We start from the raw sequence: 18,400 nt of genomic DNA on the forward strand, positions 1-18,400 counted from the left end.
TGCACGTAGCTTAAATTCAGACAAGAGCTAAACCAAGAGAGTGTGGTCTTATTTCAGTAAAGACACATTTTCACATCAGTTCAAAATTCAGCCAAAAATTAATAATTAATTTAATTTAATTTAATTAAAGTTTGCATAACACTTGTACTTAACAGTGCACTGATTTTGAGAATAGTGTATTATGCTGGAGCAGGAATGGTGCTCTTGGTTTTCAGTAATGTTTCAAAATATTGCGTTGAGATTTTGGTGGTATTTTATGGTTTTAAATTGTATTGTGTATTTGATATGTGGCTTGTAAATTGATTTTGGGAAGATTTTTTTTTGGGGGGGGAAACTGGCATGAACATTCATTAAATAAATAAATAAATAAATAAATAAATAAATAAATAAATGTCTCCTTAGAAGTAACCCTTACTGCACTCAGCTGAGCTTACTCCCCACTTAGTGTGTTTAGGGTGACAGCCTTAATCTGATAAAAACAACTGGAAATGCTGAAAAACAAATGGAATTAGGGCACTCTACATTAAAACTTCAACTCACAAAACTGAAGGGGGAGAATTTGAGATTTGTCAACTTCCCATTTACTTACAATGCTAATTTATTATTTAAGAACCCAAGAGTTCTGAGCAGCCTACAAAAGAAATAAAATCAACTTCTTCTTTTTCAAAACAAGCTGCAAGAGCATCAGATCTAGTTTAAATTGATCTAAGCAAGAAAACAACAACACTGCAATTCCCATAGTATTCGAAGAAGGAAATAATTTATAGGAACAATTGGATTGAGCTAAAATGAAGAGAGAGATAGCAAACAGCTTTTCAATATCTAATACCCAAGATGGATTTCCCATAGAGCATTAACAGGATGTGGACCACTATCAATACTTGCAGAATGTGGACCTGCTGGTGCCTGAACTCATCATGGAGCTGTAACAAGGTAAAGCAGATTTCCAACCAGCTTGAGAAATACGGATTGCCAACAGAACCAGTGATAACCTGGACAAAGAATTTGGATGCAGAATAAGAAGGGGTGAGTTGTTAGGACAGTTAGTGGAGTGCTGCCCATAGCTTAGTGGTTTGTATGCAGAAGGTCCTGAGTTCAATCCCTGGTATCTCCAGGTAGGGATGGGAAAGACTGTCTAAAAAACTGGATGGCATGTCCCTCCAAAAGCCAATTGCATCTCAGGAGGGAATTGTGATAGATACTGGAAGTGAATAGCATGATTCATTTGCCGAAAGCAGTAACTTCTTATGGTGCACCATGCCAATAAATAATATATATTCCAGATTTCTTCTTCACAGCCTCCCTGTATCTGAACTTCTCTCAAGCACATGAAAGGCAGCTTCTAATGAGCCTCTAAGAACCTGCCTGTGATAGCAGTACTCCAAACAGCACTTGGTAGCTGGGTCTAGTCCCTGTTTGATTCCTCATGAGGCCCCACCACAATGCTAGATAGTGGGTATTCTGGAATATTAATAGGGTGGTGACATTCACCACTTGGAATTACTTGGCATGCCAGACCAGAAAAAATAATTTAAGGTGGGCTCAAGGTAGGTATCAGCAGTGAGTCCTACCTCAGATACCCAAAGATGTGCGGCACTGACATCAGCCATGCAATTTTTTATTCACAATGAGTCACTGTTGGTGTTATTTGTGTATTTCACTGTTGTGTATCAGCACTTCAAAGAAGCACAAAAAGTTTCAAGATTATAACATTTCAAGCCAGAGAAACAGTAAGGACAGCTACATGACTGATTAATAAAAAAAGATTAAAAGGAGATTTTATAGGCACAGCAATTCACTGTGACTCCTCACCATCTAATATCCAACAAGCTGACTTTGGGGACTGCATTGCCTTTTCATGAACCTTGATTTATATTTATATTTAAACCACCCTACTTCACTTGTACGTCTATAGGGCTGGCTCCATTTTCCAGGGGGCATCTTTCCATAACAATCCAGGAGATGTCCGTGTCTTAATCACAACTTCTCATAAAATACCTTTCACCGAAGCAACCAGCAATCTTGTCACATCAGAATTCAGCCTATTCAAACTAAACCCCGGGCAAACTGCCATCTAGCATTTCCCCTTGTTTTGAATAGCTCCTGGTGAATAAAGTACATGCTGTTCCTGCAAAAAGTAAATACCCTGGTGGTTAACAAAAGTGGGGTTTAGATTTGTTTGCCTTTTAATTGGGAGTACTTGTCATTTAAGGCAACAATTAACGTTTGTTGGAAGCAACCTCACTGTAAACGACTCCTACTATTACCCTAAATACATTTAATTATGATTTATCGGTGCATAGCAACCTTTTGTAACATTATAGGCTAACATCCATTTCCACTTAATTAAACTCATTATGAATGCACTTCACTGCAGAGGGGAAACAAAGGAGTAGGCATAGCTGAAAATTTTCACACTTAATTTTGTTAAAAAATAAGGGTCGTAATAGAAAATGTGCAATATTGATCCTATCTTGTATTAATTATTATTGTTGTTATTAGATTAATCATACACCCAAAGTAAAAGGCTAGAAACAAAACCTGTATTTATGAAGGGAGTTTCATAACAAAGTAGAGATCATAACAGGAGTGGCAAAAATGTATAATGGCAGCCTTCACACCACAGACTTAAACAGTCATTCCTTCTCCTCAGGGAACTATCTGAATAGCACTTCAGCTAGGAATCTTAGAGGGTTTTACTTGGAGTAGACTCACTGAATTTAACGAACATGTTTAATTTAGGTCTATTAACCTTATGGGTCTACTTTGAGGAAACCTTTATTGAATGCCATGCAATGAGAGAATTGTCAGCATTCCCAGCAAACTATGATTCCTGGCCTCCTTGGGGAAAACTATGTCAATTTAACTGATTTTTTAAAAATCTAAAAAACAATTCTGTTGTTTATCCTTTTATAAAGAAATTTACAAAGCATTGCAGACAGGTAAAAACACAAAACAGCCTGCCTGCAGGATTACAACCTAACAGAAACCAAACACACGCACACAGGTTGGTGAGGTTGACAGGAAAACTCTGGCACCTTTTTAAAGTTACAAAGTTCTTATAATTTTCATCTGCAATGGAAATCGTTCAGAGAGAAGAAGAACCAAATGGCAGCTAGTCTCTCAGCCAAGTCCTGCTGCCGCATAAGGACAGCCAGTGGCCCACCTAGTCCAAGATCCTGTTCTCACAATGACCTATCAGATACCTATGGGAAGCCTACAAGTAAGATGTAAGCGTAACTACATTCTCCCCTCCTGCAGTTTCATCTTTCTGCTGTAACACATCAGGCCAAATGCAGTTATTCTGTGTACACGTGCTCTCAGAGCCATGCACCACAGCCTTCACATAGACATATTTTCATCCCTCCTTTGCTGTCAATATCACATACTTCCCAATGCAAACTTCTTTCACTGTTCAAGAATGTTTAGGGTCTCGCATAACTGCAGCCTCTTCCTCCAGTTACTTGGTTCAAGAATGAGGTTGGAAGAAGGGGGCAAGTACTGCACAAATCACCTTTACAGGGACACACAACACCTTCTGAACACACCCATATTATTATGTATACGCATTGCAAACAGATCTCCTGTCACAGGGACCAGGCAAATGCATCAACTGGCTGGATGCTGCATTCCAGGAGCTCAACACTCACACCATGGTTTCGCATTGAGCGCAATGTAAACATTCTTTGTTTGAATTTTCCATATTCTATGCTTCCAGCACCCCAATTAAAAATGGGCCGTGTGCCTTGTGTCATTCAAAAAACAAAATCAATCCTTGCTAATCAACTAGTGGGTGGATAAAGCAGGTACTTGAGAAACGATTACAGCCTGCAATTAGCATAAGTGTCCATTAGACTGCTTTATGCTATTCAGAGACTGGTAGGGGGCAACCTGAAGCAGAGATGGTGAAGATTAATGTGACATGGATAGATGCTATTTGGACTCATGGGCTCTTTCTAGTAACTCACCCCCAGTGTGGAGAGAGAACTCTTTCCTCTTCACATGGAGTTCAGCACAAGAGAGGGAGAGATCTCCTGGCCCTAAGGTGAAAGGACCAAGTGCCAGGGTGAACTGCCCTCACTAAACGCTTTGACAGTTGTTACAAAGCGGCGATCCCCCTCAACTTGACTACCTAGATGAGCTCCTCCTGTTCTACTAAAGTTGCTGTGCCTTTAACAACAGTCTACCCTAAAGAAATTAAAAAGGTGCAAGTTTCTCCCCGTGAATTTCACTGCATGCACACTATGCATTCAAAGCACATGACTGCCCTCAAGGAATCCTGGGAACTGTAGTTTTATGGGTGCTGGGGAGTCCCTCCTCCCGACACCACCGGAACTACTGAGCAGAGAATGTGTGCACAGTTCAACTGTAGCCAAGATACTGACATCACAGGCCATAATCTTCCTGGGTCAGAAGTCAGGTGATCTGAATGAGTCCTATGCCACAGTTTGCTATGAAGCTCCAAGATTTGCTCCACTCCTATTTTCTGAATGATTTGTGATGGAGGGAGTTCTGCAATCCAACCTTTTGCATTGCTAGACTGATTCCCTACCTGCTAGTTGTCTGCTAGTTGTTGTCTCCTCTGACCTAAGTAAATACTTGCTTAGGCGAGGCGGGTGGCTGCACAATAATTTAACATTCAAAACATTTAAGTAATATAAAGTATGACACTTTCGTCTGCATTCTCAAATCCAAAGCAACACAAAAATTCATATATGTCTTGGGATCAACTGTACCTCAATCATGTGAAATTAGTTTAAATAAAATAGACCATTCAACAAAGGGAGAAAAAAATTATAATTCATTGAAGTAGTGTTTCATTATATCATAAGTAATCATAAGGCTTACGGAAAGCTGTAAGTAATAATAATAATAATATAATAATAAGTAATTAGGCTTACAATCACTGAAATCTTCTACACTGGAAAAAACCCTACATTTTTTACTTCGTTATAGAAATATGGCCATGAAAATTGGCACTGATTTCCCATTCCAAAATTATTTCTTTGGTGGTTGCCACCGTATTGGGCTGCCAAGACAGTTTTATATATTTAAAACCTTGCCAACAAAGGTCCGTATAGTTAAAGCTATGGTTTTCCCAGTAGTGATGTACGGAAGTGAGAGCTGGACCATAAAGAAGGCTGCTTTTGAATTATGGTGCTTGAGGAGACTCTTGAGAGTCCCACGGACTGCAAGAAGATCAAACCTATCCATTCTGAAGGAAATCAGCTTTGAGTGCTCACTGGAAGGACAGATCCCGAAGCTGAGGCTCTAATACTTTGTCCACCTCATAAGAAGAGAAGACTCCCTGGAAAAGACCCTGATGTTGGGAAAGATTGAGGGCACAAGGTGAAGGGGATGACAGAGGATGAGATGGTTGGACAATGTTCTCAAAGCTACCAGCATGAGCTTGACCAAACTGCGGGAGGCAGTGGAAGACAGGAGAGCCTGGCGTGCTCTGGTCCATGGGGTCACAGAGAGTTGGACACGACTAAATGACTAAACAACAACACCCTGACATTCCACAAAAGATGCCCAGGTAAGCTAAAAGACAATAAAAATTAATAAAAATACAAACAGTAACAAGAACAGTAAAACATGTTAAAGATAACTATAATATTAATAAATCAATACACTTTTTATTTTAAAAAACACATTTATCACTACTCACATAGAAGCTTACCTTTCCAGGAATTAATATACAGTACTTCTGAAATAATATGAAAGGGGCAGAGGCTCTAATCTCCAGACACAATTCATTCAGGCAATGAAATGTGACACAAATGTCATTCTCTTTCATACCGAGGCACATTTTGGCCTGATGCTAGAGTGAAACATTAACTAGGGGCAACTTCCAAGTGTGCGTAGGACTTATTAGCTTAAATCATGTTATTTATGAAATGATTGCGGCAAGCAACTCCTTAAGATTGATTGAAAATTTACTCCTCCCACTCAGCCCTCTTCCACAGTAAATCATAAGGTCAGAATTAATTTGTATTTATAATGAATATGTTTTACATATCCTAGCTGCATGCTTGCTCAGCAGCACTCTAGTACCTGGAGGCCAAAGATAAGTGCTTAGGGATTACCTTTAAAACAACCACTCAGCCTTTCTGTCACTGTGAGCAGAAAATCAGGACAAATGCTAACAAGCTTACATCTGTAGACTGGCCAAATCTCAGGCACCAGGAAACCAGAAAAGAGCTCCTAAAAATTGAAACAAGGTGAAAGCAACTGGAGAGCAAGGCCAGAGCAATGGTTCTTTCCCCAGAAAGATGCCCTTGGATTCTCCATTTGCTGACTTCAAAACTGCACCTAATTATAGGTGCTTAAGTCCTATGCAGCTTTGTCACGCTGGCCACGTGACCCGGAAGTGTCTTCGGACAGCGCCTGCTCCCGGCCTCTTGAGCGAGATGAGCGCCCAACCCTAGAGTTGGTCACGACTGGCCCTGACGGGCAGGGGTACCTTTACCTTACCTTTAAGTCCTATGAAAGTAAGATAAGGTATATTTAAGGATTGCAACCCACTTCCTTTTCATTCACCTTTCTTTCCATTTCAACACTCTTACTTGAATGTGACCGTTGGTGGATGGTGCCCATTGGGACTGTTGAAGAGGAAGGCAGGAAGAACAACAACCGTAGATGATGCCAAAACCATTGGCAAGGCAGAGCCAACTAATTCCACATCCTCCTCCTTGCTGAGTTCTACTAGGGCAAAAGTGAGGCTAAGGAGGAGACAGCAGGCAGCCATGACCACCCTCTGGACTGGTTACAGTGGTGCCTCGCAAGACGAAATTAATTCGTCCCGCAAGTCTCTTCGTCTTGCGAGTTTTTCGTCTTGCGATGCACGGTTTCCCATAGGAATGCATTGAAAATCAATTAATGCGTTCCTAGGGAAACCGCCTTCAGACCAGGTCCGGGGACAGTCTGTCCCCGGACCTCTTCTGAAGGCTGGGGGGGGGACAAGGGCTTTTCTTCCCACCCCCAGCATTTTAAAAAAACCCTTTTGAAGCAAGGGGCGGTGGGGAGAAGCGATCTCCCCGCAGCCCCTTGCTTCAAAAGAGGTCCGGGGGCAGCGGGAAGCGCTTCCCGCTGTCCCCGGACCTGGGGCTGCGGGGAGAAGATCGCTTCTCCCCGCCGCCCCTTGCTTCAAAAGAGAAGACCCGCTGTCCCCGGGGCAAGCTTCGTTTTGCGAAGCAAGCCCATAGGGAAATTCGTCTTGCGAGGCAACTCGAAAACAAAAAAACCTTTCGTTTTGCGAGTTTTTCGTCTCGCGAGGCGTTCGTCTTGCGGGGTACCACTGTATATGCAAGAAGAAGGCGGTGGGGCAGTGTCCCATTTGCCCTGATGGACCAGCCTCTGAGGCATATGACACATTTTATTATAGCTGGTGATATACCTAGGAACAAAACAGATTTGTTTCACAAACTAATCAGAGTTAACAACTGATCCCCATCACAACTGGCATGTCTGTTCTGAAGCCTTCTTATATCTAACACTTATTAGTCAATCCCTAAACAGACCTTTTTACCCCATCTCATCCATGGTACTGAATTCATTCAGCAGCAACCACACAAAGGGTTTATCCACACACACCTTTCCCCCGTTCTTTCCAGGCACAGCCCATGTTTTAAAGCTCTGTGTTCAAGCGCCCTCCCCCCACCCAGAGCTCTCCCTGGGAAAACTTGTTTTTTTGTGCTCAATTGGAGCAAACGTCTATCTGTGGAAAACCCAAATTGACTTTTGCTCCAACTGAGCACCAAAGAACTGATTTCATGGGTAAAGCTGGGTGGGTGGGGTGATGATGATCCACTCAGACACGGAGCTTTAAAACACAGACCTGTGCCTGGAAAGAGTGGGGGAAAGCCCAGAGCCAATACACAAGCAGGACTGCTCAGGTACTGGAACTTCTCCTGCCTCTCAACAACCACCCTGCACTGTCCCAAATCTGCTTTCGGTTCCTCTCCTGAAGCCTCCAGATAACATTTGGGAGGGTAAGGGGAAGAAAGTGAAGGGAACTTCTACCCTGCAACCCTGGAAGTGGGACCAGAGGGGGGATCACAGCAGTGATCATTTTATGTAAGAAAGAAAGAACTGTCATGTTGTGTCAGAACAAAGGTTGATCTAGTTCAGCTTTCTAACTATAGAGATAGTGTCCGAAAAGATGCCTTAGGGAAATTTGCAAGAAGGCAATGATGGCAATATATCCACCCTCTGCTGTTTATTCCTATAATAAGAGGTATACTGAACATGGCGGTTACACCTTTGGCTGCCATAACTAGGAGCACTGAGGAGAGATTTATCATTGATGCTCATAAGCACCACAGCATCAATTCCATAAGCTGAGTATACATCCCACCTTTGGTCATGCAATTAAGATGAGATGGAGCTTTGCGAGGTTGACGGTTGTGTTACTATCATTGCATTCAGCTGATTTTGACTTCCCTAGACACAGATATTCATGTAAACTGAAAATATCCTCAGATTCAGGGACAAACTAGATTGATGTTAGTCATGTGATTAGCCATTGCGGGCTCTTTTTTTATTTATTAAATTTCAGCCTTGGATCCTGATACGGATCATCCTCCCCTATCTGGTTGTTTTCTTGTAAAGGAAAAATAAGCATGTAAGGGGAAAGAGGGACACACAACTAAAGTAATATATGAAGATAATACCTAAAGCTTTGAGGCGTATATATATATAACCTACTGTTCATGACATACTGATACGTTTTATACTATTTCACGGATTCCAGCTTATTAGTAATTTTAGCAAGTGTCCTGCGAATTGAGTGTTTTGCAGCACAGTCCTTAGTAAAAATAATTGAGGGCAACAGGTCTTGCCCCAAATTAAATGCAATCGGATTGCATCCTTAGAGAACTGTAGAGAAATCCTTTTCACCAGAAATGTTCTTCCTGATGCCACTGGAACAATCATTAGTAGTAGTAGTAGTAGTAGTAGTAGTATACTGGCCTTCATCCATGGATCACAGGGCAGTTCACAACATAAAATACAAAATGAGAGCACAAAACACATAATAAACAAAAACAAATAATAAACACCCCACCTTCCCACAAACACATTTAAAAGACCATAGAATGTTTAATCAGCCAAAGGCCTGGTTATAGAGGAATGTAGCTAAAGATATATAATGAAAGCATTCATGACATATGTTATGAATACTTATCAGCTTCTATTTATCACTGCTGGTTTACAAAATGTGCGGAGGGGCTCATATTTAAAATCCTTCTAACCACTGCTACCACATATCTCTACTATGTCTGCTGTTTACTAAAGCCTTACATATATAACCCAGTAGCTCTGATACTTTAGGTGTGGTATAAAACAGGCCAGACTTGCAATATAAGTTTTTAAAAATTAACAAGTTATGAATTATTATAAAGGTAGAATAATACTAATACTTAAATTGGTTACTATTTATTTAAGATTTATTTTTGCTCTTATAAACTTACTATTACTTTAAATTGCAGTCGCTTACAAATACAGAAGTTTACACAGGACTGGCTTGCAAAGTTCAGTTGTTCCTCCTTTTTCTTACTTATCTGCCAATTACTCTCCGCCCCAGTCAATCTCACCACAGTCAGACCACTCTGTCCATCTAGCCAATAAGAAGTGAAATTTTACAATCCTCTCACACAGCAAAAAAATAACCCAGCCTTTGCCACACCAACCTCATTCACCTTAGTAACTGCCACCTGCCATTCACCAACGGAAACTTAACTATTCATGCAACCCCACATACATAAGAAATTCTTATACACTGTATATAAAACAACCCTATCTCAGTAGACACATTTTAAAAGGTGATTTCTCCACAAGAACTGAACATGTTAGAGATGGAGAAAAGCAAGCGTTACATTATTGTTATCACCCATCGTTGAAATAAGGTGATCCACAAGGCTTTTTACAAGTTAAACTTTGTACAGCAAACAGTTTAAGGCTGACACTTGCATTGTTCAAATATACGACTGATATAAAATGGTTTGGCTTACTGTTATACGCAAGGGCAGGTCTGGACTTTAAAAAAATGCTTCTTGGTGCAGTAAATGCTATGATGTGCTTACCTGTTGTAATTCATAATTATAACCCTAGAACAAGCATGATGAACGCAGCTTTTGTGTCACTTTTCAGAATGTGTGCTTAGCTTGGAAAATGTTAAATAATTCAGTAGTGGAAGGTTTAAAATTAGTTGCTAATTAAACACAGTACTTCCTCACCATTTTTGCAATGACACCAACTGTTATTGAAATAAATAGCGCGTTGGCATCATTCCCTGCCATTCCACTTAGTAATGTCACAATCTTTCTTGCTATGGTTTTTATGAATAGAGTGTCTCCTATTTAAAGGGTGGTGGTGCGGAGAATGAATGAAGTGTGTGTGTGTGTGTGTGTGTAGATTCTATTACAGTCAAGCTATTCGCCATCCTAAAGCCTATTCTGCAAGGGACCCCATAGATCATCTAGTCCAACCTCCTGCAATGCAGAAATATGTATCCACACGGGAATCAAACCTTGGTGTTATCAGCACCACTCCCAAACCAACTGAGCTAGGATATACATAAGATTACATGTTTTATACTCTAGGTGTTGCAAGTAACATTTTAATGTGAAAGAAACTAAGGAAAACCAAACACCTGTAGATGTAGGATTTCATCCAATAGGGTTGTGGCCATCAAATCTCTTAGCCCTAACCCAATCATATCATATTGACTAATAGTTAGTGAGAGGCAACAAAATTCTGGGTGAATCTTCTGTCTACCCGTATAGTAATCCAATAATTTACAGTGGTACCTCGGGTTACAGACGCTTCAGGTTACAGACGCTTCAGGTTACAGACGCTTCAGGTTACAGACTCCGCTAACCCAGAAATAGTACCTCGGGCTAAGAACTTTGCTTCAGGATGAGAACAGAAATCGCGCGGCGGTGGCAAAGTGGCAGAGGGAGGCCCCACTAGCTAAAGTGGTACCTCAAGTTAACAACAGTTTCAGGTTAAGAACGGACCTTCAGAACGAATTAAGTTCTTAACCCGAAGTACCACTGTACTTAAGGTTGAACGTGGAACTATAAAAATGCCCATTTAAATCCAGTTGAGCTTGGCATCTTGTTTAACCCTGGTCATCATTCAAATGCCACAGCATTGTTTGAAAACACATAAAAATGGTAGGGCGAGTCCTCTGCTGCCAAGCTTTTGGCTGTTTGCTTCGAAACATAAGTTAAGGGCTCTCCCCTTCTTATGGGAAAGCATAAAATTTTCAGATCTGTTATATAAACACTAGTGGTGGGGGATCACAGCTGAAGAGAGAGAGAAAGAGAGATTGGATTAGGGAGGCTTAGACAGCAATCCTAAATGTCCTTACAAAGGAGTACGGTAAGTCCCAGTCCAATGGGGCTTACTTTTATGTCAATATCCATAGGTTTACACAGTTAGTTACTACTGCATAGTTTGAGTTGCTCTTTGGAAAATAAATTGATTCAATCAATTTCATAATGGTTTAGCCTATGGCAACTAATGTGTATCACATGGAGGTAAAATCAAAATGACAACAAAGTAAGGGCAAGATATTCAGACGTGGGAGATAGGGTCATAACATTATTTCTCATTTTCCTGTGGAGCACACATATACTCAAATGCAAGTCCCATTTATTTCTGTGGCATCTGCACCAGGTAATTTTCTTTCGAAAATATTGTGCATGTTTAGCAATTAAACAGCATTCTGTTTTGCTGGATGTTGGTTAGTTTCCTTAGATAATCCTGTTCACAGCTGCCAAAAATAAAATAAAAATTGCACTCTTTGTGCTCTTTTCTTAAATGTTTGATAAAGTAGCAGGCTTAAAGACATTTTCACCAGCTGCAAATTTCTGTTACCATTTTAAAAGTGTGAGTTGTATGAAGATGGCTATGAATCATGCCGCTCACTGTATACCACACAGCTAATATTGCTGTGAATGACTCCATAATAGGATGTGATCTAGTAGCTCTGCGCAGTCTTTATTATGGTGTGATAAAAGAAGTTATCAATGGTTACAGTGAATTTAAGACACTTTATTGCTGAATATAGCAATGATATATTACAGAATGCTTTTTAATTGGTAGTTAGCTTTAAGTGTTTTGCTAAGACCAGCACTTTGCATCCATATACCACCCACATAAAATTAGATTTGAGCCTACACTCCAGAGTACAAATTATGCACATTTTCCAGTTTCAAGTTATTCTTTAATGATTCTGGCTTCTGTGGCCATTGACAGCCTGCCTAAATATTAGGCTTTAGTCATCATTAAGCTAAGCCAGAAGAAGACCCAACTCTAAGAGATTGTGGGGCAGTCTCCCGTGAATCACACATTTCTATGGCCACATTGTGGCAAAAAAGGTTTTCGTTCTCAACAAAACCGACTCTTTGTTGTTTTAATAATGTTAGTAAAGAGCTTTAAACACTCTAAAAGCACTATATAGACTATAAGACTGTGTAGCAGGGCTGAGACGGATGCCATCCTACATTATATGAGGAGGGCTGCAAATATATTTGGAAAGCATATGAGATTAAAACTTAATTTGTGTCAAATTTGTTGCGTCATGTAGTGGTCAGTTGGTTTTAGCACTGTGTGTGCTAAACAAAGCCTTATCTCTTAATGTTTGGACCAATGTCTTCAACAGACGTGTTGGTTCTCTTAGACAACCCTAAACTGGTTTCCCTTCGTACTGGATGAATTTGGATTGGCTACTCCACTGTTCCCAAGTGGAGAATCAATGTACATGCTGATTTGAGCCCTATCTTTCTGACCATTGGGGGAAGGGCAGTGAATGGAGGTATATTGCTCAAAAGCCCTGGTCAGGCATTTAAATTCATGCATTTGCTATTGCATGAGTGGGGAACACTGGGACTCACTTCTTTGCCCAATTCCTTTGTCATATGACTGTTTTCTGCTCTTGCAGTCGCCACTTGGGGGTTGAACTTCTGTTGCAAGGAACCATTTCTACTTCAGTAAGATCCAATGATAATTGAGAAGCCTGATCATTTATCGCAGATCTCACTTGTCATGCATGTTGTTTGTATATTCTCATAGAGCTGGGTCTTAAGAAACCTGCAGCAACTTATGAAGTATTTGAGATGTTTAAAAATATGTTTACAGACCTCCAACCAGAATGGCTGAAAACCAAGATTCAATACAAGGTTGTCTAAAATATTATACCTTCCCAGAATAGACCTATTTAAATTATAGGCATGACTAACTTAGGTTCATTACGTTTAATGAGTCTTCTCTGAGTGTAACTTAGTGGAATACAATTCACTTTTTACTAGCAAACAATCTCATGCACATACTTGTATTTCTTCTGGTTGTTTCTGCAATCTACATGAATTTAGGGATGTCTATAATGTTGCAAAAGCCATTATGTTTGCCACTCCTGCTGACTGATAGCTCAGGCCTAAAACATACACTACATTCAAATATGTCATTAACATATTCTGGCTTTCATACATTCATCCAAAAATCTGGACTTGTGTGTGCTAAACAAAGTGTTGTCTTGCAAAGAACAATATATTAATTTGCTAAATAACTTTATTAATGGTTATGATATAAAAGCAGAAATGTAGAAATTGCAAAAGACCAGGGACAAGGAAGAGAACTTCACAAAGAAGAAAAATAAAGACGATATATTGGAAGAGCAGTTTTTATATCCCAGAAGACAAAGCAAACAAATGGTATGAGGACGTCGTCAAACTGTTGACATTTCTTCACAGGACAACCTTCAAAGGGACCCAGCTACCGTGGTTTCATTTTGTCTGTATGAAAAGAGAGGGGTGCATTTAATTAGGTTTCCCCAATTGTCCCTGCTTAATGTAGGTGTGGGTGAACATTCCCATTCATCACGCCCCTTCATCCTCTTCCTTATTGTATGTGAATGACTGGTAGGAGACCACCTGACCTGTGTACATGATACATTTGAACTGAGGGAAGCAGACACCAAAATTAGTCCATCCAATCCTCCTGAAAAGCTCTTTGCATAGGCTCTCAGAATAATAATTTCTGCCTGACTCTGTCCATCCATTGCTGCTTCTGGAGTACTAGATGGAAGACTGCTCCCTGCTGCAAGGCTCAGGGCCTAGGGGGCAGGGCCCAGCCTAAGGGACTTTGTTGGAACAACTCCTGGGTTGGAACAACTGGCTAAAATGTTTTAAAATGTTTTAAACATATTTAATTTTGGTTCCTCTGTTTTGTTTTTGTTGAGTTGGAGTTGGTTAAATGTTTAGTTGGGGTTGGTAGTTATTTTAATTTGTGTATAACTGTTAACTGTTATTATTAATGTTGTTGTTGATGTTGTTGTTAGTTTCTATTGATTTATTGGTTTATTTATAGTCTGTATATTCTTTTTTAAAATGTTTGATGTTTTATTATGTTTTTATATATGCTGTAAGCAGCCCAGAGTTGCTGGGGAAGCCCAACCAGATGGGCGGGATATAAAACCATCATCATCATCCAGTGTGGTGTAGTGGTTAAGAGCGGTGAACCAGGTATCCAGGTCTCTGCTCCTGCACATGCAGCTGCTGGGTGACCTTGGGCTAGTCATACTTCTTTGAAGTCTCATGGCCTCACTCACCTCACAGAGTGTTTGCTGTGGGAGAGGAGGGGAAAGGAGAATGTTAGCCGCTTTGAGACTCCTTAAAGGTAAAGGGACCCCTGACCATTAGGTCCAGTCGTGGCCGACTCTGGGGTTGCGGAGCTCATCTCGCTTTATTGGCCAAGGGAGCCGAGGTACAGCTTCCAGGTCATGTGGCCAGCATGACTAAGCCGCTTCTGGTGAACCAGAGCAGCACACGAAAACACCATTTACCTTCCCACTGGAGTGGTATCTATTTATCTACTTGCACTTTGACGTGCTTTCAAACTGCTAGGTTGGCAGGAGCAGGGACCGAGCAACGGGAGCTCACCCCATCGCGGGGATTCGAACCGCTGACCAGTGGCGTAGCGTGGGTTGTCAGCACCCGGGGCAAGGCAAGTAATTTGCGCCCCTAACCCGTGGATTTGCGCCCCCTAACCCGTGGATTTGCGCACCCTAACCCTAACCCCCAGATGTTGCGCCCGGTGCGGCCGGCCCCCCTGCACCCCCCACGCTACGCCACTGCCGCTGACCTCAGCAAGCCCTAGGTTCTGTGGTTTAACCCACAGCGCCACCCGCGTCCCTTTGAGACTCCTTAGGGTAGTGATAAAGCGGGATATCAAATCCAAACTCCTCCTCCTCCTCCTCCTCTTCTTCTTCTTCTTCTGCTTCTTCTTCTATGGTCCCAGAATCTTGTATTCATGACTAAATAAAATATAGTCTAGCTTTTGCATTATAAGACTTGCATAGATTGGTCTTTAGTTTAAGGAGATGAGCTATACAGTTGCCATCTAATTTATTAGTAGTTTTTAAATCTTCAGACATAAACTCTTCAGGTGAAAACTGTTTGCTTTAATTCAAAGCGCAGAAAATCTTAGCAAAATACGCCTGTAAATTCCCTGTTTACCAGCCTGCTTTTCTTAGTAAATACAAAGACAGAAAGGGTGAAGTTATCATACTCACTTTTTTGAGACTAGTTCATTCGACACACAGAAAATATCTTTCTCTGTCATAGGTCTGTAAATGGAATTGCCCACTTGAATCACAACCGGATTATTCAATGTTGCATTGAATGTTCTCTTCAGGACTGTATCTTTCAGAAGTGGACTCAGCTATGAAAACAGAAACATATAATATTATATTATGGTTTTATCTTGCAGATCAATTAGGGGGTAACAGAAACTGATTTGAGAAATGGTTTTGAGGAAAATATAGCTGCTAGGAAATTAAGTTTATGAAGGCTTCCTTAGCCACCTCTGCACTTCACCTCTGGGAATAATATGAGGATTCCTTTGCTACTCAACTTTCCTCTTCTCAATGAAGTAGCAGCGAAATAATATGATCTCAGTGAATGGTTGAGGCCAAGGGCCACTTCACACTTTATATGTATCCTACAAGGAGACAATCTTTTAGAGAGATTGTGCACCCAAGTACCTCTGAGGTGTGATAGCAGAGCAAGTCTTTTATTTAAATATAAGTACACATTTTTCAATACTCACTGAGGCACACTGAGAATAAGTGCAAAATGAACTTCAAAATCCCAACCCCAATCCACCCACTGATGAGATAAATCATAATGTCAGGTTTGAGTGTCATGGGAAACTATCAGGTAGAAGAGAGGGAGGGGGGAGGAGGGGGGGAGAAAGAGAAAAAAAGAGAGAGAGAGAGAGAGAGAGAGAGAGAGAGAGAGAGATCAAACACCTTCCTGGTACTATCTGACTGAAATGTATTAAACAGTTAACCCCTGACTTGATTTCCCACTCTACTGTCCTTCCTCTTCTGCCCCTTCTTTACTTATTGCTTTTCAGTTTGTCAAAACAGGTACACGCAAACATAAAATGTTGAGGAAAAGTAAACATAAATCTTACAACAACACACATTACACCAGTTTACTACAGCTTTCTTGCTTGATTTCACAAACTACTGGCAGCAGAGAAATGCTGCTCTTCCTTAAAAGATCAAAGGAGCGGTTCTGTATCAAAAGTGATTTTAAATCCTGTCTTTGATTTCATCAAAATCTGCATTGCGCAAAGCAGGAATGCTGCGCCTAAATTTTTATTCAAAAACAATGATTGACTCCGGATATGTCTTTGGTGGAACTTCACTTACTGGACACTCCATGGGCAGAAGGATGAGGAGGCTATTTACAGCCTTTCCTTCTTCCCCCTGCTGCTCCCTGTGCTCTCCACAAATCTGCCCATGAGGGTTGGGGAACCCTCAGGAACAGTGTGCAAAGTGGTACAGGAAGGAAAAGGAATCATCTCTAGGCCAGGCATAGGCAAACTCTGGCCCTCCAGATGTTTGGGACTACAATTCCCATCATCCCTGACCACTGGTCCTGTTAGCTAGGGATGATGGGAATTGTAGTCCCAAACATCTGGAGGGCCAGAGTTTGCCTATGCCTGCTCTAGGCAGCTGATGACATAGCTCCCCAAATCAACACAGACTGTGGAAACTTCACAGTGGACTTCAAGCATCTGGCATTGTGTGCCTCCCCATTCTTCCTCCAGACTCTGGGTCCTTGGTTTCCAAATGAGATGCAAAAGCTGCTCTCATCAGAAAAGAGATTTGGGGAGCCATGTCATCAGCTGGTGTTGGTCCACTGTGCTTCATTAAGTCCAGGGTCAACACAGCCGTCTACCAGGAGATTTTGGAGCACTTCATGCTTCCTTCTCCAGATGAGCTTTATGCTGACTTCATTTTCCAGCAGGACTTTGGCACCTGCCCACACTGCCAAAAGTACCAAAACCTGGTTCAGTGCCCATGGAATTACTGCGCTTGATTGGCCAGAAAACTCGCCTGACCTGAACCTCATAGAGAATCTATGGGGCATTGCCAAGAGACAGATGAGAGACATGAGACCGAGCAATGCAGAAGAGCTGAAGGCTGCTATGGAAGCATCCTGGTCTTCCATAACACCTCAGCAGTGCCACAGGTTGATAGCATCCATGCCACGCCGCATTGAGGCAGTAATTGATGCAAAAGGGGCCCAAACCAAGTACTGAGTACGTATGCGTGCTTCTACTTCTCAGAGGTCCAATATTGCTCTATTTGCAGTCCTTGTTTTGCTGATTTCATTTAATATTCTAATTTTCTGAGATTGTTAATTTGGGGTTTTCATCAGCTGTACGCCATGATCATCACAATTATAACAAATAAAGGCTTGACGTATCTTGCTTTGCATGTCATGAGTCTATCTCATATATTAGTTTCACCTTTTAAGTTGAATTACTGAAATAAATGAACTTTTCCACGATATTCTAATTTTCCGAGTTTCACCTGTAGAGTTCCATCTCTGAATGGAATGAGTCCTTTTGTATGCAGTGCAAGACAGTCATAGTCATCAATCCAACCCATTAGAATTTACTGGAAATGTAGGATTTAATTTCCTTCCTATAATGCCACAAATTCTACTGAGATGCAGCCCTGTTTTTCATAATGTGTTGGGCCATCAGATCCTGAATCTGGCATTTCAAACCTAAAAAATAACTGAATCTGGAATAAAGTATTGTGGAACAATGGGCTATGTGAAACAAATGGACCCATTCTTCTATGACAGTGGTTTTTGAACTATATGCCAAGGAATTGCAGGGTTCCTTGGGAGATTATCAGGCCTTCCACACTGAACTAATTAGTAATAGCAAACATGTGTCCCCAAAAGACAGCTAGACCACCAGTGCAAAGGATTCTAGGGTGTGTTTTATGCTACGCTCCTCACACAATTCCAACAGGCCTATGTGAACTGAATGCACACTCTAAAAGATTTGCCATGCAGAGGTTTTG

General features: G+C 41.1%; 1 protein-coding gene across 1 annotated transcript in view; it reads right to left on the reverse strand.

The window, feature by feature from the left end:
• Positions 1-13,674: 13,674 nt before the first annotated feature.
• STPG2 (sperm tail PG-rich repeat containing 2) overlaps positions 13,675-18,400 on the reverse strand; it is a 216,481-nt gene continuing 211,755 nt past the window's right edge. Inside the window, exons 13-14 of the mRNA XM_082238438.1 lie at positions 15,581-15,729; positions 13,675-13,802 (exon numbers count right to left, since the gene is read on the reverse strand). Of these exons, the coding sequence (XP_082094564.1) occupies positions 13,769-13,802; positions 15,581-15,729 (183 nt within the window). The 3' untranslated portion in view covers positions 13,675-13,768. The remainder of the gene's footprint in view (positions 13,803-15,580; positions 15,730-18,400) is intronic.

The sequence above is a fragment of the Podarcis vaucheri genome (assembly GCF_965113315.1).
Source record: "Podarcis vaucheri genome assembly, chromosome: 9".
NCBI classification, from domain to species: domain Eukaryota; kingdom Metazoa; phylum Chordata; class Lepidosauria; order Squamata; family Lacertidae; genus Podarcis; species Podarcis vaucheri.